Source organism: Lepidochelys kempii, chromosome 2, assembly GCF_965140285.1.
Source record: "Lepidochelys kempii isolate rLepKem1 chromosome 2, rLepKem1.hap1, whole genome shotgun sequence".
NCBI lineage: Eukaryota > Metazoa > Chordata > Testudines > Cheloniidae > Lepidochelys > Lepidochelys kempii.
This window is the reverse complement of record NC_136381.1, coordinates 104,027,513-104,052,381: the sequence shown is the minus strand read 5'-3', so window position 1 is coordinate 104,052,381 and position 24,869 is coordinate 104,027,513. Positions and strand designations below refer to the sequence as shown.

The 24,869-nt window shown below is 39.2% G+C and overlaps 1 protein-coding gene across 8 annotated transcripts in view; it reads right to left on the bottom strand.

Annotated features, from left to right (window-relative positions):
- Positions 1 to 24,869, bottom strand: part of ATP9B (ATPase phospholipid transporting 9B) — a 297,033-nt gene that overhangs the window by 138,797 nt on the left and 133,367 nt on the right. For 7 of the 8 annotated variants that reach the window (XM_073331800.2, XM_073331798.2, XM_073331797.2 and 4 more), the window contains one exon: positions 8,127 to 8,221. The exons of the other annotated variant lie outside the window; for it this stretch is intronic. In XM_073331800.2, the coding sequence (XP_073187901.2) occupies positions 8,127 to 8,221 (95 nt within the window). The remainder of the gene's footprint in view (positions 1 to 8,126; positions 8,222 to 24,869) is intronic. 8 annotated transcript variants of the gene reach the window in all.

Here is a 24,869-nt window from a genome sequence, read left to right as displayed (position 1 = left end):
CTAAAAAATTTACATAATTTTATACAAGTATATTTAAAAAAAGATAAAATTTGGCTATTTAAAAACCAGAAATATAAACAAGCAAAAAAACAAAACCAAGGATTTTGAGATTGTAAGGTGTTATTTTTTCAGTTCAAATACTTGTAATCAAAAATAAATATAAAGTGAGCACTGTACACTTTGTATTCTGTGTTGTAATTGAAATCAATATATTTGAAAATGTAGAAAACATCCACAAATATTTAAATAAATGGCATTCTATTATTGTTTAATCGTGATTAATTTTTTTAATCACTTGACAGTCCTACTTTTAGTGCATTCTGGACAGTCAATATCAAAAACTGATCAAGTAAGATTTCAAAAGCGAGTCCAACCACCTGCATTGGAAGGGTAAATAAACCAGAGTGATTGGGGACTTGACATCAAAAAGAGTCCACCCTAGTATCACAACCTGCACTGCAGTCCTTGTCTATCCCCTAAGTGAACTATCATACCACACATCACCTCTCACTTCCTTTTTTTCCATTGGCTGATAGCCGCATGGAAGTAAAGAGATCTCCTCCATACTAGCTATGATTTCTCTGGGCAGCAGACTTTAAAGGCAGTAGCACTCCATTTGTGGTATCTCGGATGGGTCACCTTCAGAAGTTGAATTAAGCATTTTTACTCCCTTCATCATGGTCACATTATCACAATTTGACCTTGAATGTAGAAAGAGTCTTATTTATAAAGAATTACACACAATCATTTTACCATATTTTTAGTTATTTAGATAAGTAAGTACATTCATTATCCACACATTAAGCTCTCATTTGCATTTTATCAAACTTGCTTCCATCTTATTCTGAAAAAGTACCTCTATACATAAATCTACATGAGTCACCAAATTAATTTGTAACTGACATTTTTATTTTGTAGTGAAGAAATATATCTTGCCCCATACTCTGCACGACTATATATCCGTATATCATTCTAGCATTCCGTTGACAAGTGTTATAAAAGTAAATCAAGTTTCAACACTAACTTTTGAAAAATATCTTTTTTTATCTTAAACCATCAGCCATTTATTGTCGTTTTTCACACGACGTTCCACTCATTGCATTCTTGTCCTATTAAGTTAGTTTTCATCAGCTTCGTGAGAAATAATTCATAGGAAACTAATACACATGTGGTGTCCTATATCTTCATTATTCACTTCTTCCCAATCTGTTATCACCTACAATTTAGATAATCCAGGCTATTATGTGCTTTATAGTACACTGAAAAATAAGAGTCTCTCAGAACTGGATAGTACAGCAGAAAACTAATACCACACACATACTCATACACAATAAAAAACTGTCACTGAAGTGTGTCAAGCAAAAACTTTCTCTTTCTTTCTTTCTTTTTCTTTCCAGAGTACCTTAGTTGAGAAACAACATTAGAAGGCATGGAAGTGGGAAGATTCATCTCATGTAAATTAGCATTTGTACAACAATATACTTTCCTGATTCCAAATGTTTCTTCTACTGTTTTTACTAATTGCTCCTACTGATGCCCTTTGTAGCTTACTGCATTTTAACCCCTCTGTATAAATATTCTCTTTCTCTTCACCTTATATTTTGCCCCCCTTTTTTTGTTTTTGAGATCTAAGAGCATCTTTGTCTTTCAGAAGCCTTCTTAATTTCCATTTTGTGAAAAATGAATTCTCTCATCTTTCTCAAGAATTAAGATCCTAAAGTCCCCTGTGCTTTTGTGGCCATTTTCTACAGAAGTCTCTAATATCCTTTTATTCTGAGGAAGCTAGAACCTCCAGAGTATTCCAAGTGTGGCCTCTTTTCTCTAAGTGCTAGAATGTTTATACTGATTTACACTTACAGAGGATACCAAAATAGTAGTTTATTTGGTAGGTTGCTTTTGGGGAGGTGGGGGGATATGTTTGCCTAAATGGCATACCTGCTGCACCCAATAGCTTCCTTGAGTAACTTTGTTTTCTGAACAAGGGAAATTTCCCCTGCAGTCAGATGCACAGTACAACATTAAGCATTTATCATGAACATCTTTCAAAGGATGATGATCACACATGGAAGCTAGGTTTTCATAACACGGGGGAGGGAGAGAGAGATCACCGATTTAAATTCCAGTATGGATATAATTCCATGTCCCAAGTGACTGTTTATCAACCAAGGAAAATTTTTAAGAGGGCCATGGTCCACAGTTAGTCTTACAATTTAAGTGGGATAGAAAGGGAGAAGAAGGTTTTCCTCCATCCAACACTATCATCCCAGAGGCAAAAGCTTCCCTTAATCTCACCCCAGTAGCTACACAGAGGAGTTAATGGCTCCATAATCTGAGGCTCGAAAACTAACACAGATGGATCAAGACTTATGACAGACATGATACAGTATGTAAATAGTTTAAACTATTTTGAAAATTTGCAGGGCCTGTGCAAAAGGACACTCAAACACTGAAGAGTTTTTCTTTTATAAATGGCTTTTAAGAATAATGGAATGAGATTATTAAATCAATCAAGTATTCATCAATAAAAATCACATTAATATAAAGAAATTAATGTTCATGAAATTCACTAGAATTACTTTCACAAGCCATAAATTCTGGGTGAAATGTTGGCCCATTTAAATCATCATATTTATGAAGCAAATTATCTCAATTATATGCATTCTTAAGAGAAAAAAGTAAGTAAATAGCCCAAACCAGCTGAATTCTACAGCAATTCCAGGTTAAAAGAATAATGAAAAAAAACAACAGGGTCTAGAACAGTCTGGACTATGAAATTAACTTATTTTAATACAACAGTAAACTGGACTTTTGAAACACTAAATAACGTGTTAGCTGATGCTATTATCTGTAAACAATTTGGAAAAAATGCATTTAATCTGTTTACATTAGTCATGAAATGACTGAATGATGGTACAGTAATGTTTTCCTTTACATTTCACAATAGTAGTTTTGAAATCACTCTGAATCTATCAATAATGTAGAAAAACCTTCCTTATTAGGTCAAGGGCAACACTTGTTCATCTTACTTAAAGATCATTAAAATACATCCTTAATCATAACATGTGGTTCATTACAAATAAAATTGCCTTTGGTTCAATAAAACTAATTAAATGTAAATGGTATTGTTTACTGCTGTATGGATCTTTTGATATAAATCAGCAAGTCACCATTTATTGAAAATTACAATGACCTCATTGCTGTTAATAAATTTACTTGATCAAATAAGCCAGAGAAGAATGTCCTAGAACATGCATAGTGCCAGAAAAAACTCTGCCCCACACATGACTGTGAAACCACAAGAAACCTAACCTGGGTGTTACAGTCCTTGCTGCATAGCCATCATTAAATGACTTGTTGAAATTTTAATTCTCTGATCACATTAAGTGGTTTGAGAAGACAACAAAATCTGTACTGATCATCTTTGGTGGTATCATCTGTTCTTTAGGAAAAGCTCTGAAGGTTTGCAGGTTTATTTATTCCCTTAGTCACAGTGGATAAGGTTACAATGTTGCACTGTTGATGGGACTGACAGCTCATGACAACACAAGATACTGATAATCCTTTACATTGGATAGCTAAAGAAATCAAAATGGGTGACCATTATGGACATTATATGCTGTTAAATGCAAGACCAAATTGTTTAGTCTACTACTTTTCTCAAATTACACTTTCTGTCCACCCTTTTCAATTCTTAAAAATATAGTCATGTATAATTATATATAGTAATAAACTCCTCCTTTGGAAATGTGTTCCAAGTTCAGCCAGAGACAGAGTTTAAGGAAGATGACCCTCGGTGCACTGGGAGCCAGTAACACTATCAGGATCATCCACAGCTGTGGCAACAATAGGGAAGACTCTGCTGCAGTTGAGACCACCTGCTTACCAGCACACCCAGGATTTGGACACTGCTGTATCCAGGGGCGAGGGAGAGGGTGAAGGACCCCTTGGAAACCAGACCTGAAGCCACTCCATGCCCTCTGCTGGGCTTGTTACATGAACAGAACCTGACATTTTGCTGTTTTGTAGTTAAATCTATAAATAGTAGTAAACTACAAACCTTAACTTAGTTTAGTAGTTAGATATCCACATGCAGTGAGCATTTTTATTTCAGTTTTAGAAACAGTATTGAATTCCAAGATATTCCACATACTTACAAAGGGGGACACTGCTATAATTGTCAATATCTCTAGAGCCAGAATAATCTTTAAGTGGAGCCACTGAACATTTTGTATTAACCCGTTCCTGCTTTTTTTGACACTACAGTAGCAATTAATGTAGAGTTGTGCATACAGTCTATGAACTTCTTACCCTAAGGCAAAACTTGCACCTGTTTCAATGGGACCTTTGTCTAAATAAGGAGAGCTGAGGTGGGGAAGCTATATAGCAGTGTGATATCGCCACAGCTATTTTAGATATAGTCCAGCAGGTGGCATTCAAGAATTATTGTAAAAAGAATCAGTCCAGCCTATTCCTGTAGTTTGTCATTTACAGTTTAACTCACAAATGCTATAAATTATCATTATATACATATCAAAGATGTGAGCTTAAGGGACTTTATTCATATACCTTCTATGGTAGAAGGATTATTATTTTTTGATAGGCATTTGTTATATAGAATTAATAGAAGTGAATGTGTTACGTACTCTGGTTATGCCAAAATTCTCTGGATTTTAGGGCTCATGTTCCAAACTGTGTAAGAGTTAAGTAATTGTCAACTGGTTGATTGCTACTTGAGTTAAAGGCAAAACCTTCATATTTTCTAAAGCACCAGATACTTCTTAGCCGTAGGGAGAGGATGCTGCTGTTGCCATTATGACATCCTGTCAAAAATATGTCAAGTCTTTCAAAAGCAGGTGTCCTTGTTGTGGACTACATGTGTAAATAAGGTAGGCATGTAAAACAAAGTCATGTTTTAGTTGAGCACACAAACAAAAGGTAGGGACATTTAAAAAAAATAAGTCAGAACTCTTTTATACCTTGCCTAAATTTCTTCAACTTTCAACAAAATATTCGTTGGGCTGAGATTAATCATGGGAAATTTTCACTATGAAGAATACTTTATTTGCAAAAGCTTAAAGAAGTGAGAGTGGGTAACTAGAATGGACTACTCAAATTAAATAAGGTTTTTTTCATATTTAACATGGCTGCTTCACTGTGTCTAAGTATTAGAGTTTAGATGACATTCTCTAAGGAAAACCTCATCTCAGTAGGTAATTTTTACACCTCATGTTGTGCATAATATCCTGTACATAAAGTGTGAAGAATTTTGAAAATATTTCTGGTTGTTACTGTTGAACTTTTTCAAAAAGAATACATTACATTTACATGTATTTCTATAGTAAATGGCATGGGCACTGATTTATATTATACATCTTGTTATAATGGAAAAAACATTTATTGTATTTATAATTTTTTCCTCCCTATAACATAACAACAGTTATTTTGGATTTCCACAATTCCTGCTGAAATCAAGGTGGTGATTCAAAGTAGTTTGATACCTATCAGTATTTTCAGCTCATTCAGTATTAGATTACAAAATTACTACACTCTTATCAACAATATAGTCCAAGCCATAAGAATTTGAAAAGATCACTTGACTAAGCTCGAATTATGGAGGTGCTCCAAGAACTCCACAGTTAAGGTTGGACTGACAGTTGCATTCAGAGGAACTTGAACCATCATTTATTTCACACTTTAAGGCTTACATTTAGTTTTCAGATTTATCACGAGTCAGGATCTTGAGGGGAAGTTGCAAAAGGGTAGCTTATAATGGACAAAACGTAGGCTACTGGTAGGATAGGTGATCCATTGGCTCCCAAATCTAATGCAAATGGTGATTCTACCTTAGATAACAGAGGGAAGTCATTAAGGACATAGGAATTGCTGCAGTAGTACAGACCCAAAGTCCTTCTACTGCAGTATCCTGCATCGGAGACTGGCCAGCAACAAATACTTCAGAGGAAGGTGTAAGAAACCCACAGTAATATGGAGTGACAGCGGTTTGAACCACTCAGACATTGATCCGTGTCAGCAAAGAGCATCTTGGCCTCCTAAAGGGCTCAAGCACAAGGAACAGGGCAAGACCTTGAAATAATTAATAATGATACATAGTGGGAAAGATAAAGGGTTTGCCTCTCCAAGTTCAAGGCATTTCCTTCATCCCTTATTACACAAAACTTGCATTGAGACTCATCTTGCAAGGCTGTAGTACCTGCTCATAGACTGTAGTGGATACAGTATGTACGTAATGTTAAATAAAAATGTAGCCAACTTCTTTCAGTTCAACGAAGTTGGTTTGTGTCCTTCTTCCCCCTACATTTTTTAGGCTGCAGTGTCAAGTGTTCAAGTTAGGAAATGCCTGAATTAAGGCAAAAAGGAAAAATAGCATTTGATCATGTAACTGATGGCTATATCATAAGGCATATGCTAGGCACAAGGGACCCAAATTAAAGTTGCATGGGCAACCTTAACTTAGGCATTTCTTAACTTATGAATGCTTGACTTTTTAACTAACTTTCTTTTAATAAAGGGTTCTTTTAAAATGTTAGCTAATTTTTTTTTAGAAACTTAACAATTGAAAAAACAAAAATTTCATAGTGTGAAACCACACTGACCTTCCACATAGTCATCAGCAGGGTTGGGATCTTTAGATCTACAACACAAACCTCTCCTGCTTGACCTGAGTAACTGGTATCAGTAGAAGGCTGTTATCTATGCTGACCTTCTACTGGAAGGGAATGGGGAAACATTTTGCCGGTGAGTTTCACAGCTATGTGCTATACAACTGAGGAACGTGGGGATGCATGCTATCTCTGGGTTCAAGTCCAGGTTCTGTGGAGGAGCATGCATTTGTGGTTAGAGATCTTTTTGTCCCAATCTCTCCCTGTCCTCTTCTGCTCCTGTCCCTGACACAAGCTCCTAGCTCCTATCCTGCTGCCCACATCTCTTTTCCCAAGCTTCACTCCCTCATCTACCCCATTCCCTCTACATTCAAGTCCAGTGGTTTCCTCCTCTTCCTCCTTCTTGCCTGAGCGCCAGCAAGGGGAGCACTGCGAGTACAGGAAAGACAATCCCAGAGCTATTAGCTTCAGTGCCATAGCAGTCACAAGCAGTTGGGAGGAGGCATTGCAGAAAAAGTCCAGCTGAACTCCTGAAGCCCTAAGATGAAGCATGTTCATTTGGTCTGTGGAGATGGGCATGTGCACAGTCCATTTGGCACACAGGAGTTGTGAGGGGATGGACAAGCCCAGTGCTGATGAAATCTTCAGAAAAGTCAGTTGTCAAATTCCAGGAAGTATCTACTGAGCATGTGCTCAGACAAACTTTTCAGAGACTTATTCAGAGAGTTTTCACAGGGATAGTAAAAACAACATCCATTATGCCAGGGTGACAACCCTCATTTCCAGTCAAATTTCAAGTACCCTGTATCCAAAGTACAGAGGCACTAGACCTTCTTAACAAAACCGCTCTAAGAATATTTTTAATATAAGCAAAACAATATATTTTTCCTAATGCCTTTCATGGAAACAGCTGAGCCAATTTAGTTGAAACTTTTCTAAGGCAGACACCTGGCATGAAAAATTTAAATTCAAACATTTTACTTTTGACAAAGTTATAAGCAACTGAAGAACATGTTCTTGTAAAGGAAAATGTGGGACATCCTTAACTATAGGCATCATTACCTGTACTGCCTATAAAGACACACACAAGCACACAAAATTGGCAGGCAGTCACTGCAAATCTCTATCCTTGTGTAATCCTGTATGCCTCACCCACAAGGACCCTAAAGCCTCTGTGCCAGGAAGCATTCACTTTACGAGAATGGACTGCTATGTCCCAAATCCCCAAGCCTACATTCAGTGGAAGACACAAACCCAACTGTATCCCTCTCTTGCTCCTTTAAATGGAAAAATTAAATATTTGCATAATCCAGTCTTTCCCATAGAATTAAAAACAGACATTACTTATTATTTATAGCAAAGACCAATATCACATTTATGGATTAAATTTCTTTTTAAGTAGAAACATATTTATATACACACTAACTGTAATAAAGCTTTCTACTATATAGCAGGTATAAATAGGTACACTGAAGAGATAGTGAAATAAATAGCTGTAATGCTTACCCCCAAAGCTGGTAACCTCTGTGTGCAGCTGACAGCAACTTTAAGCTTCCAGTCTGTTTCACCATCTAGCTGATCAGTTCGAATAAAACACGAACCTTACAATTACAAAAAGAAACCATACATCACACTACAGCCAGCTTTTTTTTCCCCTCCAGGTTCTATAAAATTTCCAGTTTTTGTTACCTCAAACTGAAATTGTTTCTTTATCCTCTTTCTACACATTTTTATGTAATTATTCGTACATATTAAAGGCCTGATCCAAAGACCCAATGGTTTTGAAGCAAGGCCTAAGTGTTTTGTTTTGGTTAAATGCTTTCTGTAAGGGATACTACAGATGTCACACAGTATTTCAATACAATCTTCATAACAATTTAAAAAAAAAATCAAGATAGGCATGCATGTAAGTAACAGGAACAGATTCTACTTTAAGTCTTTTATACCATCTAAATTTAGATCAGTAAATGAAATATTTATTGGGTAAAATGCATCTCAGGTGTAACTCCATTGACTTGTTTATATTATGCCGGGATGAGCATTTTTGAATAAATGATTCATACAGCCATTTGTGTAACTGAGATATTAAAGCTATTATAAAATTCAGAGATGTTTAAGATACATCTAGTATACACTTTTTTACTGACCCAGACTGAAACCTATCAAGATGCCATATTTGTTAAGTGTGCACAGAAGCTTGGTTCATTATCAGACTCCAGTGCACCCATATAAATTATATTTAAAGGACATCAACTCCAAAATGGATTTTAAAACATTTGTGGATGTCATAGATCTAAAACCAGATAACCTTTCAGTACATGTGACTAACCTATAATTAAGATGTGGTGGAAGCTCAAACCACGCAGATTGACATGAACATAAAAGTAACTGAAGAGAATTAGTGACATTACAAACAAGTTATGTGTTTTACAAAAAGCAGACTAGTATAAAGTGTTAGAAACTCAATGCTGGGCGAAAATAATGATATGATAACTAGATTGGTGGATATGGCCAATACAGGGAATATTCATATTACTAAACTAATGGATTCCAAAAAAAGTTACAGTTGAATATTGTGGAGATATATATATAGATATAGATATATAGAGATATAGATATATAAATAAATAAATAAATAACCAGGCAGAGGAAAAGACGGGCTAGTGAAGGAGAAACAGAGCTCAAGAACAGGTCTGCAGAGTTGGAAAATGAAGAAGGTGCTCAGCAGGTAGTCACTGAAGGTGGAAGGGCAAGGAAGAAGAGAAGAGTGGCTAGTCCTATAGGAAAAGGGGAAGAGTCAATGGAGACTACACCAAATATGAGCCCCAGGAGGATACAGGATGGGTTGAAGAGGATTACAAGGGAGAATAGGAATGGAAAGAACTTGTAGCCAGAGGGAACAGGATAGACTGGAGAATGGCACCGTTACTTGGAAAAGGCAGGTCTATGTGATCGGGGACTCTTTACTGAGAAGAACAGACAGGTCTGTAACCAGAGCTGATCCAGAGAATAGAAGGGTGTGCTGTCTTCCAGGTGCTAAGATACGGGATGTAGACCTGAGGTTGAAAAGGATCCTAAAGGGAGCAGGAAAGAATCCCCTAATTATCCTTCATGTGGGAACAAATGATATGGCTAGATTCTCACTGGAAAGTATTAAGGGAGACGATGATAGGCTGGGGAAGACGCTTAACGAAATCGAGGCTCAGGTGATCTTTAGTGGGATTCTGCCTGTTCCTAGAGAAGGGCAACAAAGGTGTGACAAGATTATGACTATCAACAGATGGCTTAGGCAGTGGTGCTATAAGGAGGGCTTTGGGATGTATGGCCACTGGGAGGCATTCATGGACATAGGACTGTTCTCTCGGGATGGACTTCATCTGAGTAGGGAAGGAAATAGACTTCTAGGATGGAGGCTGGCACAACTGATTAAGAGAGCTTTAAACTAGGAATTTGGGGGAAATGTCCAGGTAATCTCCATGCCGGATTTTAGCATTGAGACAGAAGAAAAGTAAGAAAGGGTACAGCCAGGGGTAGGAGAATGTATATACGGAGGAAGGGCAGTGTGGATACCAGTCTAATAGGTTATACTGGCTGTAGAATATCCATGCCTAATAGGGTACAGAATGTGAGCGAGGCCAAACAGCAAAAATTAAGATGTTTGTACACCAATGCGAGGAGCCTAGGTAACAAAATGGAGGAACTAGAGCTACTGGTGCAGGAAGTGAAACCAGATATTATAGGGATAACAGAAACATGGTGGAATAGTCGTCATGTCTGGACTACAGCTACTGAAGGGTATGTGCTGTTTAGGAAAGACAGAAATAAAGGTAAAGGTGGTGGAGTAGCATTGTATATCAATGATGAGGTAGACTGTAAAGAAATAAGAAGCGATGGAATGGATAAGACAGAGTCCGTCTGGGCAAAAATTACACTGGGAAAGAAAACTACTAGAGCCTCCCCTGGGATAGTGCTTGGGGTGTGCTATAGACCACCGGGATCTAATTTGGATATGGACAGAGCACTCTTTAATGTTTTTAATGAAGTAAATACTAATGGAAACTGTGTGATCATGGGAGACTGACTTCCCAGATATAGACTGGAGGATGAGTGCTCGTAATAATAACAGGGCTCAGATTTTCCTAGATTCGACAGCTGATGGATTCTTTCATCAAGTAGTTACTGAACCGACAAGAGGGGATGCCATTTTAGATTTGGTTTTGGTGAGTAGTGAGGACCTCATAGAAGTAATGGTTGTAGGGGACAATCTTGGTTCAAGTGATCATGAGCTAATTCAGTTCAAACTGAATGGAAGGATTAACAAAAATAAATCTGCAACTAGGGTTTTTGATTTCAAAAGGGCTGACTTTCAAAAATTAAGGAAATTAGTTAGGGTAGTGGATTGGACTGAAGAATTTATGGATCTAAAGGCAGAGGAGGCCTGGGATTACTTCAAGTCAAAGCTGCAGAAGCTATCGGAAGCCTGCATCCCAAGAAAAGGGAAACAATTCATAGGCAGGAGTTGTAGACCAAGCTGAATGAGCAAGCATCTCAGAGAGGTGATTAAGAAAAAGCAGAAAGCATACAGGGAGTGGAAGATGGGAGGGATCAGCAAGGAAAGCTACCTTATTTAGGTCAGAACAGATAGGGATAAAGTGAGAAAGGCTAAAAGTCAAGTAGAGTTGGACCTTGCAAAGGGAATTAAAACCAACAGTAAAAGGTTCTGTAGCCATATAAACAAGAAGAAAACAAAGAAAGAAGTGGGACCGCTAAACACTGAGGATGGAATAGAGGTCAAAGATAATCTAGGCATGGCCCAATATCTAAACAAATACTTTGCCTCAGTCTTTAATAAGGCTAAAGAGGATCTTAGGGATAATGGTAGCATGACAAATGGGAATGAGGTATGGAGGTAGATATTACCATATCTGAGGTAGAAGCGAAACTCAAACAGCTTAATGGGACTAAATCCGGGGGGCCCAGATAATCTTCATTCAAGAATATTAAAGGAATTGGCACATGAAATCGCAAGCCCATTAGCAAGAATTTTTAATGAATCTGTAAACTCAGGGGTTATACCGTATGATTGGAGAATTCCTAACATAGTTCCTATTTTTAAGAAAGGGGAAAAAAGTGATCTGGGTAACTACAGGCCTGTTAGTTTGACATCTGTAGTATGCGAGGTCTCGGAAAAATTTTTGAAAGAGAAAGTAGTTAAGGACATTGAGGTCAATGGTAAATGGGTCAAAATACAACATGGTTTTACAAAAGGTAGATCTTGCCAAACTAACCTGATCTCCTTCTTTGAGAAAGTAACAGATTTTTTAGATAAAGGAAACACAGTGGATCTAATTTACCTAGATTTCAGTAAGGCATTTGATACCGTGCCACATGGGAAATTATTAGATAAATTGGAAAAGATGGGGATCAATATGAAAATTGAAAGGTGGATAAGGAATTGGTTAACAGGGAGACTACAGTGGGTCCTACTGAAAGGTGAACTGTCAGGCTTGAGGGAGGTTACCAGTGGAGTTCCTCAGGGATCAGTTTTGGGACCAATCTTATTTAATCTTTTTATTACTGACCTCGGCACAAAAAGTGAGGGTGTGCTAATAAAGTTTGTGGATGATACAAAGCTGGGAGGTACTGCCAATTTAGAGAGAGACAGGGAAATCATACAGGAAGATCTGGATGACCTTGTAAACTGGAGTAATAGTAACAGGATGAAATTTAATAGTGAAAAGTGCAAGGTCATGCATTTAGGGATTAATAACAAGAATTTCAGTTATAAGCTGGGGATGGATCAATTAGAAGTAACGGAGGAGGAGAAGGACCTTGGAGTATTGGTTGATCATAGGATGACTGAGCCACCAATGTGACATGGCCATGAAAAGAGCTAATGCAGTCTTGGGATGAATCAGGCGACATATTTCCAGTAGAGATAAGGAGATTTTAGTACCGTTATACAAGGCACTGGTGAGACCTCACTTGGAATACTGTGTGCAGTTCTGGTCTCCCATGTTTAAGAAGGATGAATTCAAACTGGAACAGGTACAGAGAAGGGCTACTAGGATGATCCGAGGAATGGAAAACCTGTCTTATGAAAGGAGACTCAAGGAGCTTGGCTTGTTTAGCCTAACTAAAAGAAGGTTGAGGGGAGATATGATTGCTCTGTATAAATATATCAGAGGGATAAATACCGGAGAGGGAGAGGAATTATGTAAGCTCAGTACCAATGTGGACACAAGAACAAATGGATATAAACTGGTCATTGGGAAGTTTAGACTTGAAGTTAGACAAAGGTTTCTAACCATCAGAGGAGTGAAGTTTTGGAATAGCCTTCCAAGGGAAGTAGTGGGGGCAAAAGACATACCTGGCTTTAAGATTAAACTCGATAAGTTTATGGAAGAGATGGTAAGATTGGATAACATGATTTTGGTAATTAATTGATCTTTAAATATTCATGGTAAATAAACCCAGTGGCCTGTGATGGGATGTTAGATGGGGTGGGATTTGAGTTACTACAGAAAATTCTTTCCTGGGTATTTGGCTGGTGAATCTTGCCCATATGCTCAGGGTTTAGCTGATCGCCATATTTGGGGTCGGGAAGGAATTTTTCCCCAGGGCAGATTGGAAGAGGCCCTGAAGGTTTTTCGCCTTCCTCTGTAGCATGGAGCACGGGTCACTTGCAGGAGGATTCTCTGCTCCTTGAAGTCTTTAAACCACAATTTGAGGACTTCAATAGCTCAGACATAGGTGAGAGGTTTTTCGCAGGAGTGGGTTGGTGAGATTCTGTGGCCTGCGTTGCGCAGGAGGTCGGACTAGATGATCATAATGGTCTCTTCTGACCTTGGTATCGGTCATAAACGTAAAGGAAAGAGGAAACCCCTTTAAAATCCCTCCTGGCCAGAGGAAAAATCCTCTCACCTGTAAAGGGTTAAGAAGCTAATGGTAACCTCGCTGGCACCTGACCAAAATGACCAATGAGGAGACAAGATACTTTCAAAAGCTGGGAGGAGGGAAAGAAACAAAGGGTCTGTGCCTGTTGGTATGCTGCTTTGCCGAGGATAGAACAGGAAAGGAGTCTCAGAACTTTTAGTAAGTAATCTAGCTAGGTATGCGTTAGATTATGATTTCTTTAAATGGCTGAGAAAAGAATTGTGCTGAATAGAATGACTATTTCTGTCTGTGTGTCTTTTTTGTAACTTAAGGTTTTGCCTAGAGGGATTCTCTATGTTTTGAATTTAATTACCCTGTAAGGTACCTACCATCCTGATTTTACAGGGGTGATTCCTTTACTCCTATTTCTATTAAAAGTTTTCTTGTAAGAAAACTGAATGCTTTTTCATTGTTCTCAGATCCAAGGGTTTGGGTCTGTGGTCACCTATGCAAATTGGTGAGGATTTTTACCAAACCTTTCCCAGGAAGTGGAGTGCAAGGGTTGGGAGGATTTTGGGGGGAAAGACATGTCCAAACTATGTTTCCCAGTAAACCCAGTTAGAGTTTGGTGGTGGCAGTGGTTATTCCAAGGACAAAGGATAAAATTAATTTGTACCTTGGGGAAGTTTTAACCTAAGCGGGTAAAAGTAAGCTTAGGAGGTTTTCATGCAGGTCCCCACATCTGTACCCTAGAGTTCAGAGTGGGGGAGGAACCTTGAAATGGTGGCAGAGTGGTGGGATTAACCTGAAATCATTTTGAGATCAATTTGAGATTTTTTGAACTAGAAATACAGATTTTAAAAAGGAAATTTTTTTTCCTTTGGGGCTGCTGGAAAAGAGGTCCAGAAAGCAGTTGAAACTAAAAGCAGCTTGTTTTTTCTCTGCTTTGGGCCAGAGGAGAGACAAAAGGGGATTATCTTTGTGAATTGCAGGTTTTCTTTGCCTGGAGGCAGGGTACTTAACTCCTGCAGGGAAATTCAGTCTTCCAAACCAGAAGGGTTTTTTTTTTCCCCCTAAAAGTAAATAGGGGGGGGTGTTCTACCCATTTGCCTGGAGACAAAAGTGGCATGGGATTTTTTTATTTTTTTTTAGGATTTTGATTTTTTTTTTTTTTTTTTTTTTTTTACAAGGAGCACAAGTTTGAAAAGGAATTTTTTTTTCCTTTGGGCTGCTGGTAAGCAGGTTTCCAAGTAATTGGAGGTTTTTTGCTTTGATTTGGGACCAGAGCAGAGACAAGGGAATTGTCTTTTTCTGTAGGCTGACAATCACTATCAGAGAATAGGTATTCTATTCCAGCACAGCAAAATTTTACAGCCAAGTTTTGTTTGTTTATTTCTAAACCTCAGGCGTAAAGTTAGTTAAAAAACAGAGAGGTTAGGATGACAAAATCCACGGCTCGACAAAAGCTGGAATTAGCCAGATTTCAGGCTAAGGAAAAACAAAGGGAACATGAAAGACAGATAGAACTCATGCGGCTGAAGGAGAAGGAGAAGGAAGAAGAGAGGAAGCATGTGGAGGAGGAGAGGGAAAAAGAGAAGCAGCATGCACTGGAGATGGAGAAGGTAAAGGCTCAGCAGAATATACCAACAAACCCTAGCAATCCTTCTCCAGGTACCACTTCCCATCCCAGAAAGTTCCCCACCTACAAGGCAGGCGATGATACTGAGGCCTTCCTAGAAAACTTCGAAAGGGCCTGCCTTGGGTACAACATCTCTACTGACCAATATATGGTAGAGCTGAGGCCGCAGCTCAGTGGACCCTTAGCTGAGGTGGCAGCTGAAATGTCTAAAGAACACATGAACAAGTATAACTGTTTAAATCCAAGGCGAGAGTCAGAATGAGGATAACACCCGAGCAGTCTCGTCGGAGGTTCAGAGCCCTAAGGTGGAAACCAGACGTGTCATTTACCCGACACGCCTACCACATTGTGAAACATTGGGATGCCTGGATATCAGGAGCAAGTGTTGAGTCTCCAGTAAATTTGCCCTTCCTAATGCAAATGGAACAATTCTTAGAGGGTGTTCCTGAGGAAATAGAAAGATGCATCCTAGATGGGAAGCCCAAAACTGTAATTGAGGCAGGAGAGATTGGAGTCTGATGGGTGGAGGTGGCCGAGAAGAAGAAAACTGGTCGCAGTTGGAGCAGAGACCAGAAGGGACAACCCCAGACCACACCCTATCACCGGGGGCCGCCCAAAGCCCCACCTACCTCCCAAAGAACCCTCCAGACCCCTTATCGTCCCACCACCCTGTTCTCCAGCAACCCACCTCGCCCCAGTGACCCGTCAGCTGGACGATGTTTTAAATGTAACGAGCTGGGGCATGTAAAGGCCAACTGCCCCAAGAAACCCAACAGATTACAGTTCATTGCACCGGGATCACACCAGAGGTCCGCAGGCCCAGATACCTCCCAGATACCCTTGGAGCGGAGGGAAACTGAGTGTGGGCAGGAAGAAGGTCACCGCGTGGAGGGACACCAGAGCACAAGTGTCAGCTATCCATGCTTCCTTAGTGGACCCCAATTTAATCAACCCAGAGATCCAAGTGACGATTCAACCCTTCAAGTCCAACTCTTTCAATTTGCCTACAGCCAAGTTGCCTGTCCAGTACCAGGGCTGGTCAGGAACGTGGACTTTTGCAGTCTATGATGATTATCCCATCCCCATGCTGTTGGGGGAAGACTTGGCCAATCATGTGAAGCGGGCCAAGAGGGAGGGAATGGTCACCCGTAGCCAGGCTAAACAAGCCGTGAGGCCTTGCTCTATTCCGGAAACTTCTATCAGGACCCAGTCAGAGGTGATGGACCCGGACCCCAGGCCAATGTCTGCAACAGCAGTAGTGGATCCAGTCCCAGAGACCCAGACGGAACCAGTCCCAGAACCGGAACCAGCCGAACAACCAGCACCAGACCATTTGCCAGCACTGAATCCAGTACTTGCAACCTCAACACCAGAGGGCCCCACCGAACCTGAACCGACAGCAGCCCATAACCCTACACAAGAGGCTCAGCCGGAGCCTGAACCCCAACATAGTGTCCCAGCGGAGAGCGGTTCACAGTCAGTGGAAACAGCCCCATCCCCTACACCGCTTCCAGAGGGACCAAGCATAGGTCCACAATCCAATGAGGAACTGATGTCTCCAGCATCAAGGGAACAGTTGCAGACAGAACAGGAAGCAGATGAAAGCCTCCAGAGAGCTTGGACGGCGGCACGGAGCAACCCACTGCCTCTCAGCTCTTCTAATCGATCCAGGTTTGTTGTAGAAAGAGGACTTTTATACAAGGAAACTCTTTCTGGTGGACACTAGGAAGACTGGCATCCTCAGAGACAGTTGGTAGTTCCAACTAAATATCGGGCCAAGCTCTTGAGCTTAGCCCACGATCACCCTAGTGGCCATGCTGGGGTGAACAGGACCAAAGACTGTTTCGGGGGGGTCATTCCACTGGGAGGGAATGGGCAAGGATGTTTCTACCTATGTCCGGTCTTGTGAAGTACGCCAAAGAGTGGGAAAACCCCAAGACCAGGTCAAAGCACCTCTCCAGCCCCTCCCCATCACTGAAGTTCCATTTCAGCAAGTAGCTGTGGATATTCTGGGTCCTTTTCCGAAAAAGACACCCAGAGGAAAGCAGTAAATACTGACTTTCATGGATTTTGCCACCCGATGGCCGGAAGCAGTAGCTCTAACCAACACCAGGGCTAAAAGTGTGTGTGCCAGGCACTAGCAGACATTTTTGCCAGGGTAGGTTGGCCCTCCGACATCCTCACAGATGCAGGGACTAATTTCCTGGCAGGAACTACGGAAAACCTTTGGGAAGCTCATGGGGTAAATCACTTGGTTGCCACTCCTTACCAACATCAAACAAATGGCGTGGTGGAGAAGTTTAATGGAACTTTGGGGGCCATGATATGTAAATTCGTAAATGAGCACTCCAATGATTGGGACCTAGTGTTGCAGCAGTTGCTCTTTGCATACAGAGCTGTACCACACCCCAGTTTAGGGTTTTCACCATTTGAACTTGTATATGGCCGTGAGGTTAAGGGGCCATTGCAGTTGGTGAAGCAGCAATGGGAGGAATTTACACCTTCTCCAGGAACTAACATTCTGGACTTTGTAACCAACCTACAAAACACCCTCCAAACCTCTTTAGCCCTTGCTAAAGAAAACTTACAGGATGCTCAAAAAGAGCAAAAAACCTGGTATGATAAACATGCCAGAGAGTGTTCCTTCAAAGTAGGGGACCAGATCATGGTCTTAAAGGCGCTCCAGGCCCATAAAATGGAAGCATCATGGGAAGGGCCATTCACGGTCCAGGAGCGCCTGGGAGTTGTTAATTATCTCATAGTATTCCCCACCTCCAACCGAAAGCCTAAGGTGTACCATATTAATTCTCTAAACCCTTTTATTCCAGAGAATTAAAGGCTTGTCAGTTTACAGCCCAGGGAGGAGACAATGCTGAGTGGCCTGAAGGTGTCTACTATGAAGGGGAAAATGCTGGTGGTGTGGAAGAGGTGAACCTCTTCATGACCCTTGGGCGTATGCAGTGACAGCAGATCCAGGAGCTGTGCACTAGGTACACGCCAACGTTCTCAGCCACCCCAGGACTGACTGAACAGGCATACCACTCCATTGACACAGGTAATGCTCACCCAATTAAAGTCCAACCTTACCGGGTGTCTCCTCAAGCTAAAACTGCTATAGAACGGGAGATCCAGGATATGTTACAGATGGGTGTAATCCACCCCTCTGGAAGTGCATGGCCATCTCCAGTAGTTCTAGTTCCCAAACCAGATGGGGAAATACATTTTTGCGTGGACTACCGTAAGCTAAATGCTGTAACTCGCCCAGACAACTATCCAATGCCACGCACAGATGAACTATTAGAGAAACTGGGACAGGCCCAGTTCATCTCTACCTTGGACTTAACCAAGGGGTACTGGCAGGTACCACTAGATGAATCTGCCAAGGAAAGGTCAGCCTTCACCACACATCTCGGGCTGTATGAATTTAATGTACTCCCTTTCGCGCTGCGAAATGCACCCGCCACCTTCCAAAGATTTGTAGATGGTCTCCTAGCGGGATTAGGAGAATATGCAGTCGCCTACCTTGACGATGTGGCCATATTTTCGGATTCCTGGGCAGACCACCTGGAACATCTACAAAAAGTCCTTGAGCGCATAAGGGAGGCAGGACTAACTGTTAAGGCTAAGAAGTGTCAAATAGGCCTAAACAGAGTGACTTACCTTGGACACCAGGTGGGTCAAGGAACTATCAGCCCCCTACAGGCCAAAGTGGATGCTATCCAAAAGTGGCCTGTCCCAAAGTCAAAGAAACAGGTTCAGTCCTTCTTAGGCTTGGTCGGTTATTACAGACTATTTGTACCGCAATACAGCCAAATCGCCGCCCCACTGACAGACCTAACCAAAAAGAAACAGCCAAATGCTGTTCAGTGGACCGAAAAGTGTCAGAAGGCCTTTAACAAGCTTAAAGCGACACTCATGCCTGAGCCTGTACTAAGGGCCCCAGACTTTGACAAACCGTTCCTAGTAACCACAGATGCGTCTGAGCGTGGTATGGGAGCAGTTTTAATGAAGGAAGGACCGGATCAAGAATTCCATCCTGTCATGTTTCTCAGCAAGAAGCTGTCTGAGAGGGAAAGCAATTGGTGAGTCAGTGAAAAAGAATGTTATGCCATTGTCTATGCTCTGGAAAAGCTACTCCCATATGTTTGGGGACGGTGTTTCCACCTGCAAACCGACCGTGCTGCACTGAAGTGGCTTCACACCGTCAAAGAAAATAACAAAAAACTTCTTCGGTGGAGTTTAGCTCTCCAAGATTTTGATTTCAACATCCAACACATCTCAGGAGCTTCTAATAAAGTGGCTGATGCACTCTCCCGTGAAAGTTTCCCAGAATCAACTGGTTAAAATCGTCCTTGAGATGTGGAAAATATTGTTAGTCTTTATGTACTTGGTAGTATATTTAGAGATGCATGTGTCTTATTAACTCTGTTTTTCCTAGAGCTCCAGGAAGAAATCCCAGCCAGTGTTTCACCCTAGCTGAGATTTGGGGGGGCGTGTCATAAATGTAAAGGGAAGGGGAAACCCCTTTAAAATCCCTCCTGGCCAGAGGAAAAATCCTCTCACCTGTAAAGGGTTAACAAGCTAAAGGTAACCTCGCTGGCACCTGACCAAAATGACCAATGAGGAGACAAGATACTTTCAAAAGCTGGGAGGAGGGAGAGAAACAAAGGGTCTGTGCCTGTTGGTATGCTGCTTTGCCAAGGATAGAACAGGAATGGAGTCTCAGAACTTTTAGTAAGTAATCTAGCTAGGTATGCGTTAGATTATGATTTCTTTAAATGGCTGAGAAAAGAATTGTGCTGAATAGAATGACTATTTCTGTCTGTGAGTCTTTTTTTGTAACTTAAGGTTTTGCCTAGAGGGATTCTCTATGTTTTGAATCTAATTACCCTGTAAGGTACCTACCATCCTGATTTTACAGGGGTGATTCCTTTACTCCTATTTCTATTAAAAGTTTTCTTGTAAGAAAACTGAATGCTTTTTCATTGTTCTCAGATCCAAGGGTTTGGGTCTGTGGTCACCTATGCAAATTGGTGAGGATTTTTACCAAACCTTTCCCAGGAAGTGGAGTGCAAGGGTTGGGAGGATTTTGGGGGGAAAGACATGTCCAAACTATGTTTCCCAGTAAACCCAGTTAGAGTTTGGTGGTGGCAGTGGTTATTCCAAGGACAAAGGATAAAATTAATTTGTACCTTGGGGAAGTTTTAACCTAAGCTGGTAAAAGTAAGCTTAGGAGGTTTTCATGCAGGTTCCCATATCTGTACCCTAGAGGTCAGAGTCGGGGAGGAACCTTGACAGTATCTATGAATCTATCTATCTATATTATATATATATATATTCTGCAAGCTATTTAAATTTATTTAAAAATATAAATATAAATTTAAATAGCTTGCAGAATATAAATCCAGAACTTGGCTAGGAATTATACTTGCAAAAATGCTGAAAGTTTTAAATTTTCAGACATTAGGAACCATAACAATTTTTATTTATTTAGGAGTTGTGAGGGAAAGAGTTTTCCTTTACTAAGTTATACCCCTTATTATGTTTCTTCCAATTTTCAGTGTCCAAAACAATCCAAGAGATGAATTTATACATAAATATTTCCTAGACAAAGTGAGTGTATACATGCTATTGGTGATCCTAACAGATATCAAATAATTAATATTTTGTAGAAAGAGTAATATCCTACTGGTAAATTCTATCTGTATACAAATACATAATAATTTTAAAGATCAGCATTCAAACCAGAATTTTAACAAAAATGCCTTTAATAGCACATGAATATGCAATGTTCCTTCTAAAGAGAAACTATACTGCATATTTTATTTTATTTAGTAATTAAAAGGTATATAAAATGAAATGCATTCTTCTCTATTAGTCATTCACCACAGAAATTAAATAAAATCATAATAATTGAAGTAAATATGACAATATTTTAAAGTCATGCCATTGGAGTAACTATGGATCCATTCTCATATTTAAGTTATATAAATAATAACTGATATTTGCAGTGATTTTTAAAATATACTATGTTATTTATTACATCATGACATGTTGCCAGTTAGACCTCACAGATTAGAAGCAAGCATTTCTATACTAGCCTAACACAATTACACTCACTAGTATTACATTATAGACTCTACTAATACTTGTATTGTCCTCTCACACACAGCATGCAATGATGTTACTGTCTCTTGACTCCATTAACATCATTACATGCTGTGTGTGAGAGGAAAATACAAGTATTACTATAGTACTAATTACTACTAATATATGTGTGTGTGTAAAAATAACAGAGAGAGCATGCACATATATACAATTCTGTGAATTAACCTGCATACAATATTAATACATACATTTCATAATGTTCCTAACCCTAGGCTTGCAATCAATTATGTTAAAAGTTTGCTAACAAAGTAGTTTCACCACTAGAAGAGTTAGCAGTTATTTCTTTCAACCTATGCTCATTGGCAAAGGAGTTTCCCTTGACTAGTTTGAGTCCTTTTACATACAGAATAAAGCAGTGAGCTAAATACAGCGCATCTAATAGCCAGCGTACCAGAAGGAGTGTCTCTGAGGGAAGACAAAATTTTAAAAGGTTTTGTATTATAGAAAGCGGGTTGACAAAGTGCCAGAAAGTATATTTTGTTTGGGTGCTCAAATCCAGATGAATTTGGTGTCAAATCAAAGTATGTTGACCCTGATGTAGGTAAAGTCTAGCAGAACCCAATGTTTTATTCATGAATGCCTGAAATTTAGCAGCTCAGTGAGTTAACAATCTGAAAGGACATAGTTGAGAGAGAAGGCACCTGAAATTATATGTGAACCTAAGATGGCATTTCCATACAATCTTCTTTCCAAGAATTTTATCTGTGTGTCTTTGCTCAATAATATTCAGCACATATTAAGTAAATCAGTCTTTAAAACCTCAATGGAAACAGCTTTCAAAATGCTTCATTTACCTATGACATAAAAATCTCTTTCATAGTTCAGAACTTCAAAACACAAAACTACAAAAAAAGGAATGCCCTGAATGTATTGAATCTCTGGACAACACACTGATGTATTTACTTTTCATAAAATAAGAAAATATTGCAATGTACTTTTTGAAGTGTCCACTGATATATAAGGAAGTATAATTAAGGTGAGATACCTGACAGTACCTAAGAACTCCACAGTCCCAATATACATTTCAATCTATGGCATAGATCAACAGTCTACTGTCCATCATACTATACAAGACATTTCACGGCTATTTTTACCCTTCCTGTCAATGGCTGCTCTCATCCATCAATTTCATTTCGAATTATACTATAGATCAATGCAGTTCAAGACCAGTGTGGCTCTTGTGAATGGTTGACTGCACATATATTCATTTAATAGAGCTCACACTATGACATGTATTGGCCAGCTGCATTTCCTCTCCACTTCAGCAGTTAATTTCATCAATAACTTATCTCATAGCCCGTTTCCCTTTTATCCAGAAAGGAGACTGCTTTGTGCCAAGTCAGCTCTCAGTAGTGATCACTACAGCAAAACTGCAACAATAAAACCTTTCCCCCCCATTTTGAAATAGTTCTTTATCAGTATTGATAAAATAACTAACTGTACTCTGAGATACTGATTTTAAGCTTTGTATAACTAAGGTGTAAGTATATGAGATTACTTCTAATTATGTAACTAATGTCTAATGAAAAACAGTGAGACAACTTTTTACGTGTTACAGTGTGTACCTGTAAAGACCATAGGTACTACATAAAGCCCAAATTATAATATATACAATTGTCTGAGACACTAATAGATATAACTTTAAAAGAGTAAATATCTTTCAAAAATACCTATTGTACTGTATCAAATTGAAAAATGGCATAAGTTCACATTATAAAAGAAAACAGTACATTAGATTGTAAAGTTTACTATCTTTTGTTCCAAACTTTCTGTACAGGAACATGCTTTACGTCTGCATTAATCAAACTTCAAAACCCTACTTCTGTAGCCCCACTGTGTTCTACCAAAAAGAGCACAACTACAAAAATCTAAGAGTGGTAGATTTCTCTGATCTGTGTGTGGAGAGGGAGAGAGAGAGAGAGAGAACGAACTGTGGGACCTGCTAAGGTGTTATTTTTCAAGTAGGCAGAGGGTGAGGAAGGTGAGATTTTTTTTTTTAAGTCCTTAAAATATAGTTTAAAAATTACACAAATAGTAGAAGTCCAGACAATATTTAAGTACAAATCCAATATATGGTATCCCCAATGAAAAAGTGGCCAATTAGAGAAAAATGAAATCCCATATTGAACGTGGGAAACTTAATAAAAAGGGACCAGAAACACCTGCCATAAAGCTAAATCATGTATTTTAATTTAAAGGAGAATGAAGATGACACAACAGATACACTGGAGTGAACGTAGATATTCATTATTTGTAGATACAAAAACATAATTCTTACCCACTAAAGAAGATTTAGTAGTAGTTTTCAAAAGTTGGATACAGTGAATTTGGCCCATAAACATTCACATATAGTATCCATGTTTGTAGCGAAGATGGTGAATTTTTTAAAATGATACTGCATTAGGGTCTGAGGATCAGACTATATACAAACATTGCATTGATTTAAATAAAATATTTTTTAATCAATTTAGTCAAACTGGTGCAAACCCATGTGGGCACTATTAAATGAATTTACAACTGGCTCCATTTAGCTTACTCAAGTGAAATCATATGTAAATCAATTTAAGTATGCCCACACAGGGGGTTGGTTTAATCAATATAACTATATCAATTTTAAAAATAATTTTACCTGAAGTAGTCTAGACATTGTGTTTGTACAAGTCCTACGAGTGCAAAACAAACTGTATTTTTAAATTGGTATTGGGTTCTTTTACAAAGATTACCCTAACAATAATTTCAATTTTTACTCCTGCCAGTAGGGCAGGAAGAGAGAAATTAGCTATTACTTTTTTGTTATGGAAAGCACTCAGATAGCACAATGATGGGCAACATTATAAGAACCCCATTAACTACATATTCTTAAGATTAAATTTGGCAATGTATGTTTCAATCAGGTTTCCTTTGCTCTTGTTGGTTTGTAATTTGAATATGTGACAGCAAAAAGGCATGAATATTATTAAATAAAGAAAATATTACTTATTTCAGTCCAGAAGAACAGTGATTGAACATAATTCAGGGGTGGTTGGGCATTGTTGGTTACCCAATATATTATATTCTTAACATTCCAAGTCCACCTAAAACATATTGTTACCATGGTATTCTTAATACGACAGGTTACATCAAAATGTTAATGAAAAGACTGCAAAAGCTCGTATTGCATCTTACTGCAGACTGCAATCTGGTATATTGTGTTGGCTTTAACACAAGAATGCAGTTCATAGTGTCAATTTCAGGTAAGCAGCATTAGTGGTTTACCAAGAATTGCACACAATAGGAATAGTTGATGGATTTTATTCTTTAGTATTAACCGTACAGAGTATTGTGAAATTCAAGCATAAAAATTAACACTGACATAATATCTTGCAAACTGAATGAAGGAATAGAAACTCCAAGTTAAGTCTACCACACTATTTTCTAAGGTATTACAACATTTATCATAAATGTTTATCACTGGCCCACGCCGAGACTTTTAGATAGCGTACAGTAAGTACCACAAAGTTATTAAAGACTGAATGTCAAACGCTACTTGGATTTTCCTTTCCCGGGTAATATCTCTTAATGTTGCT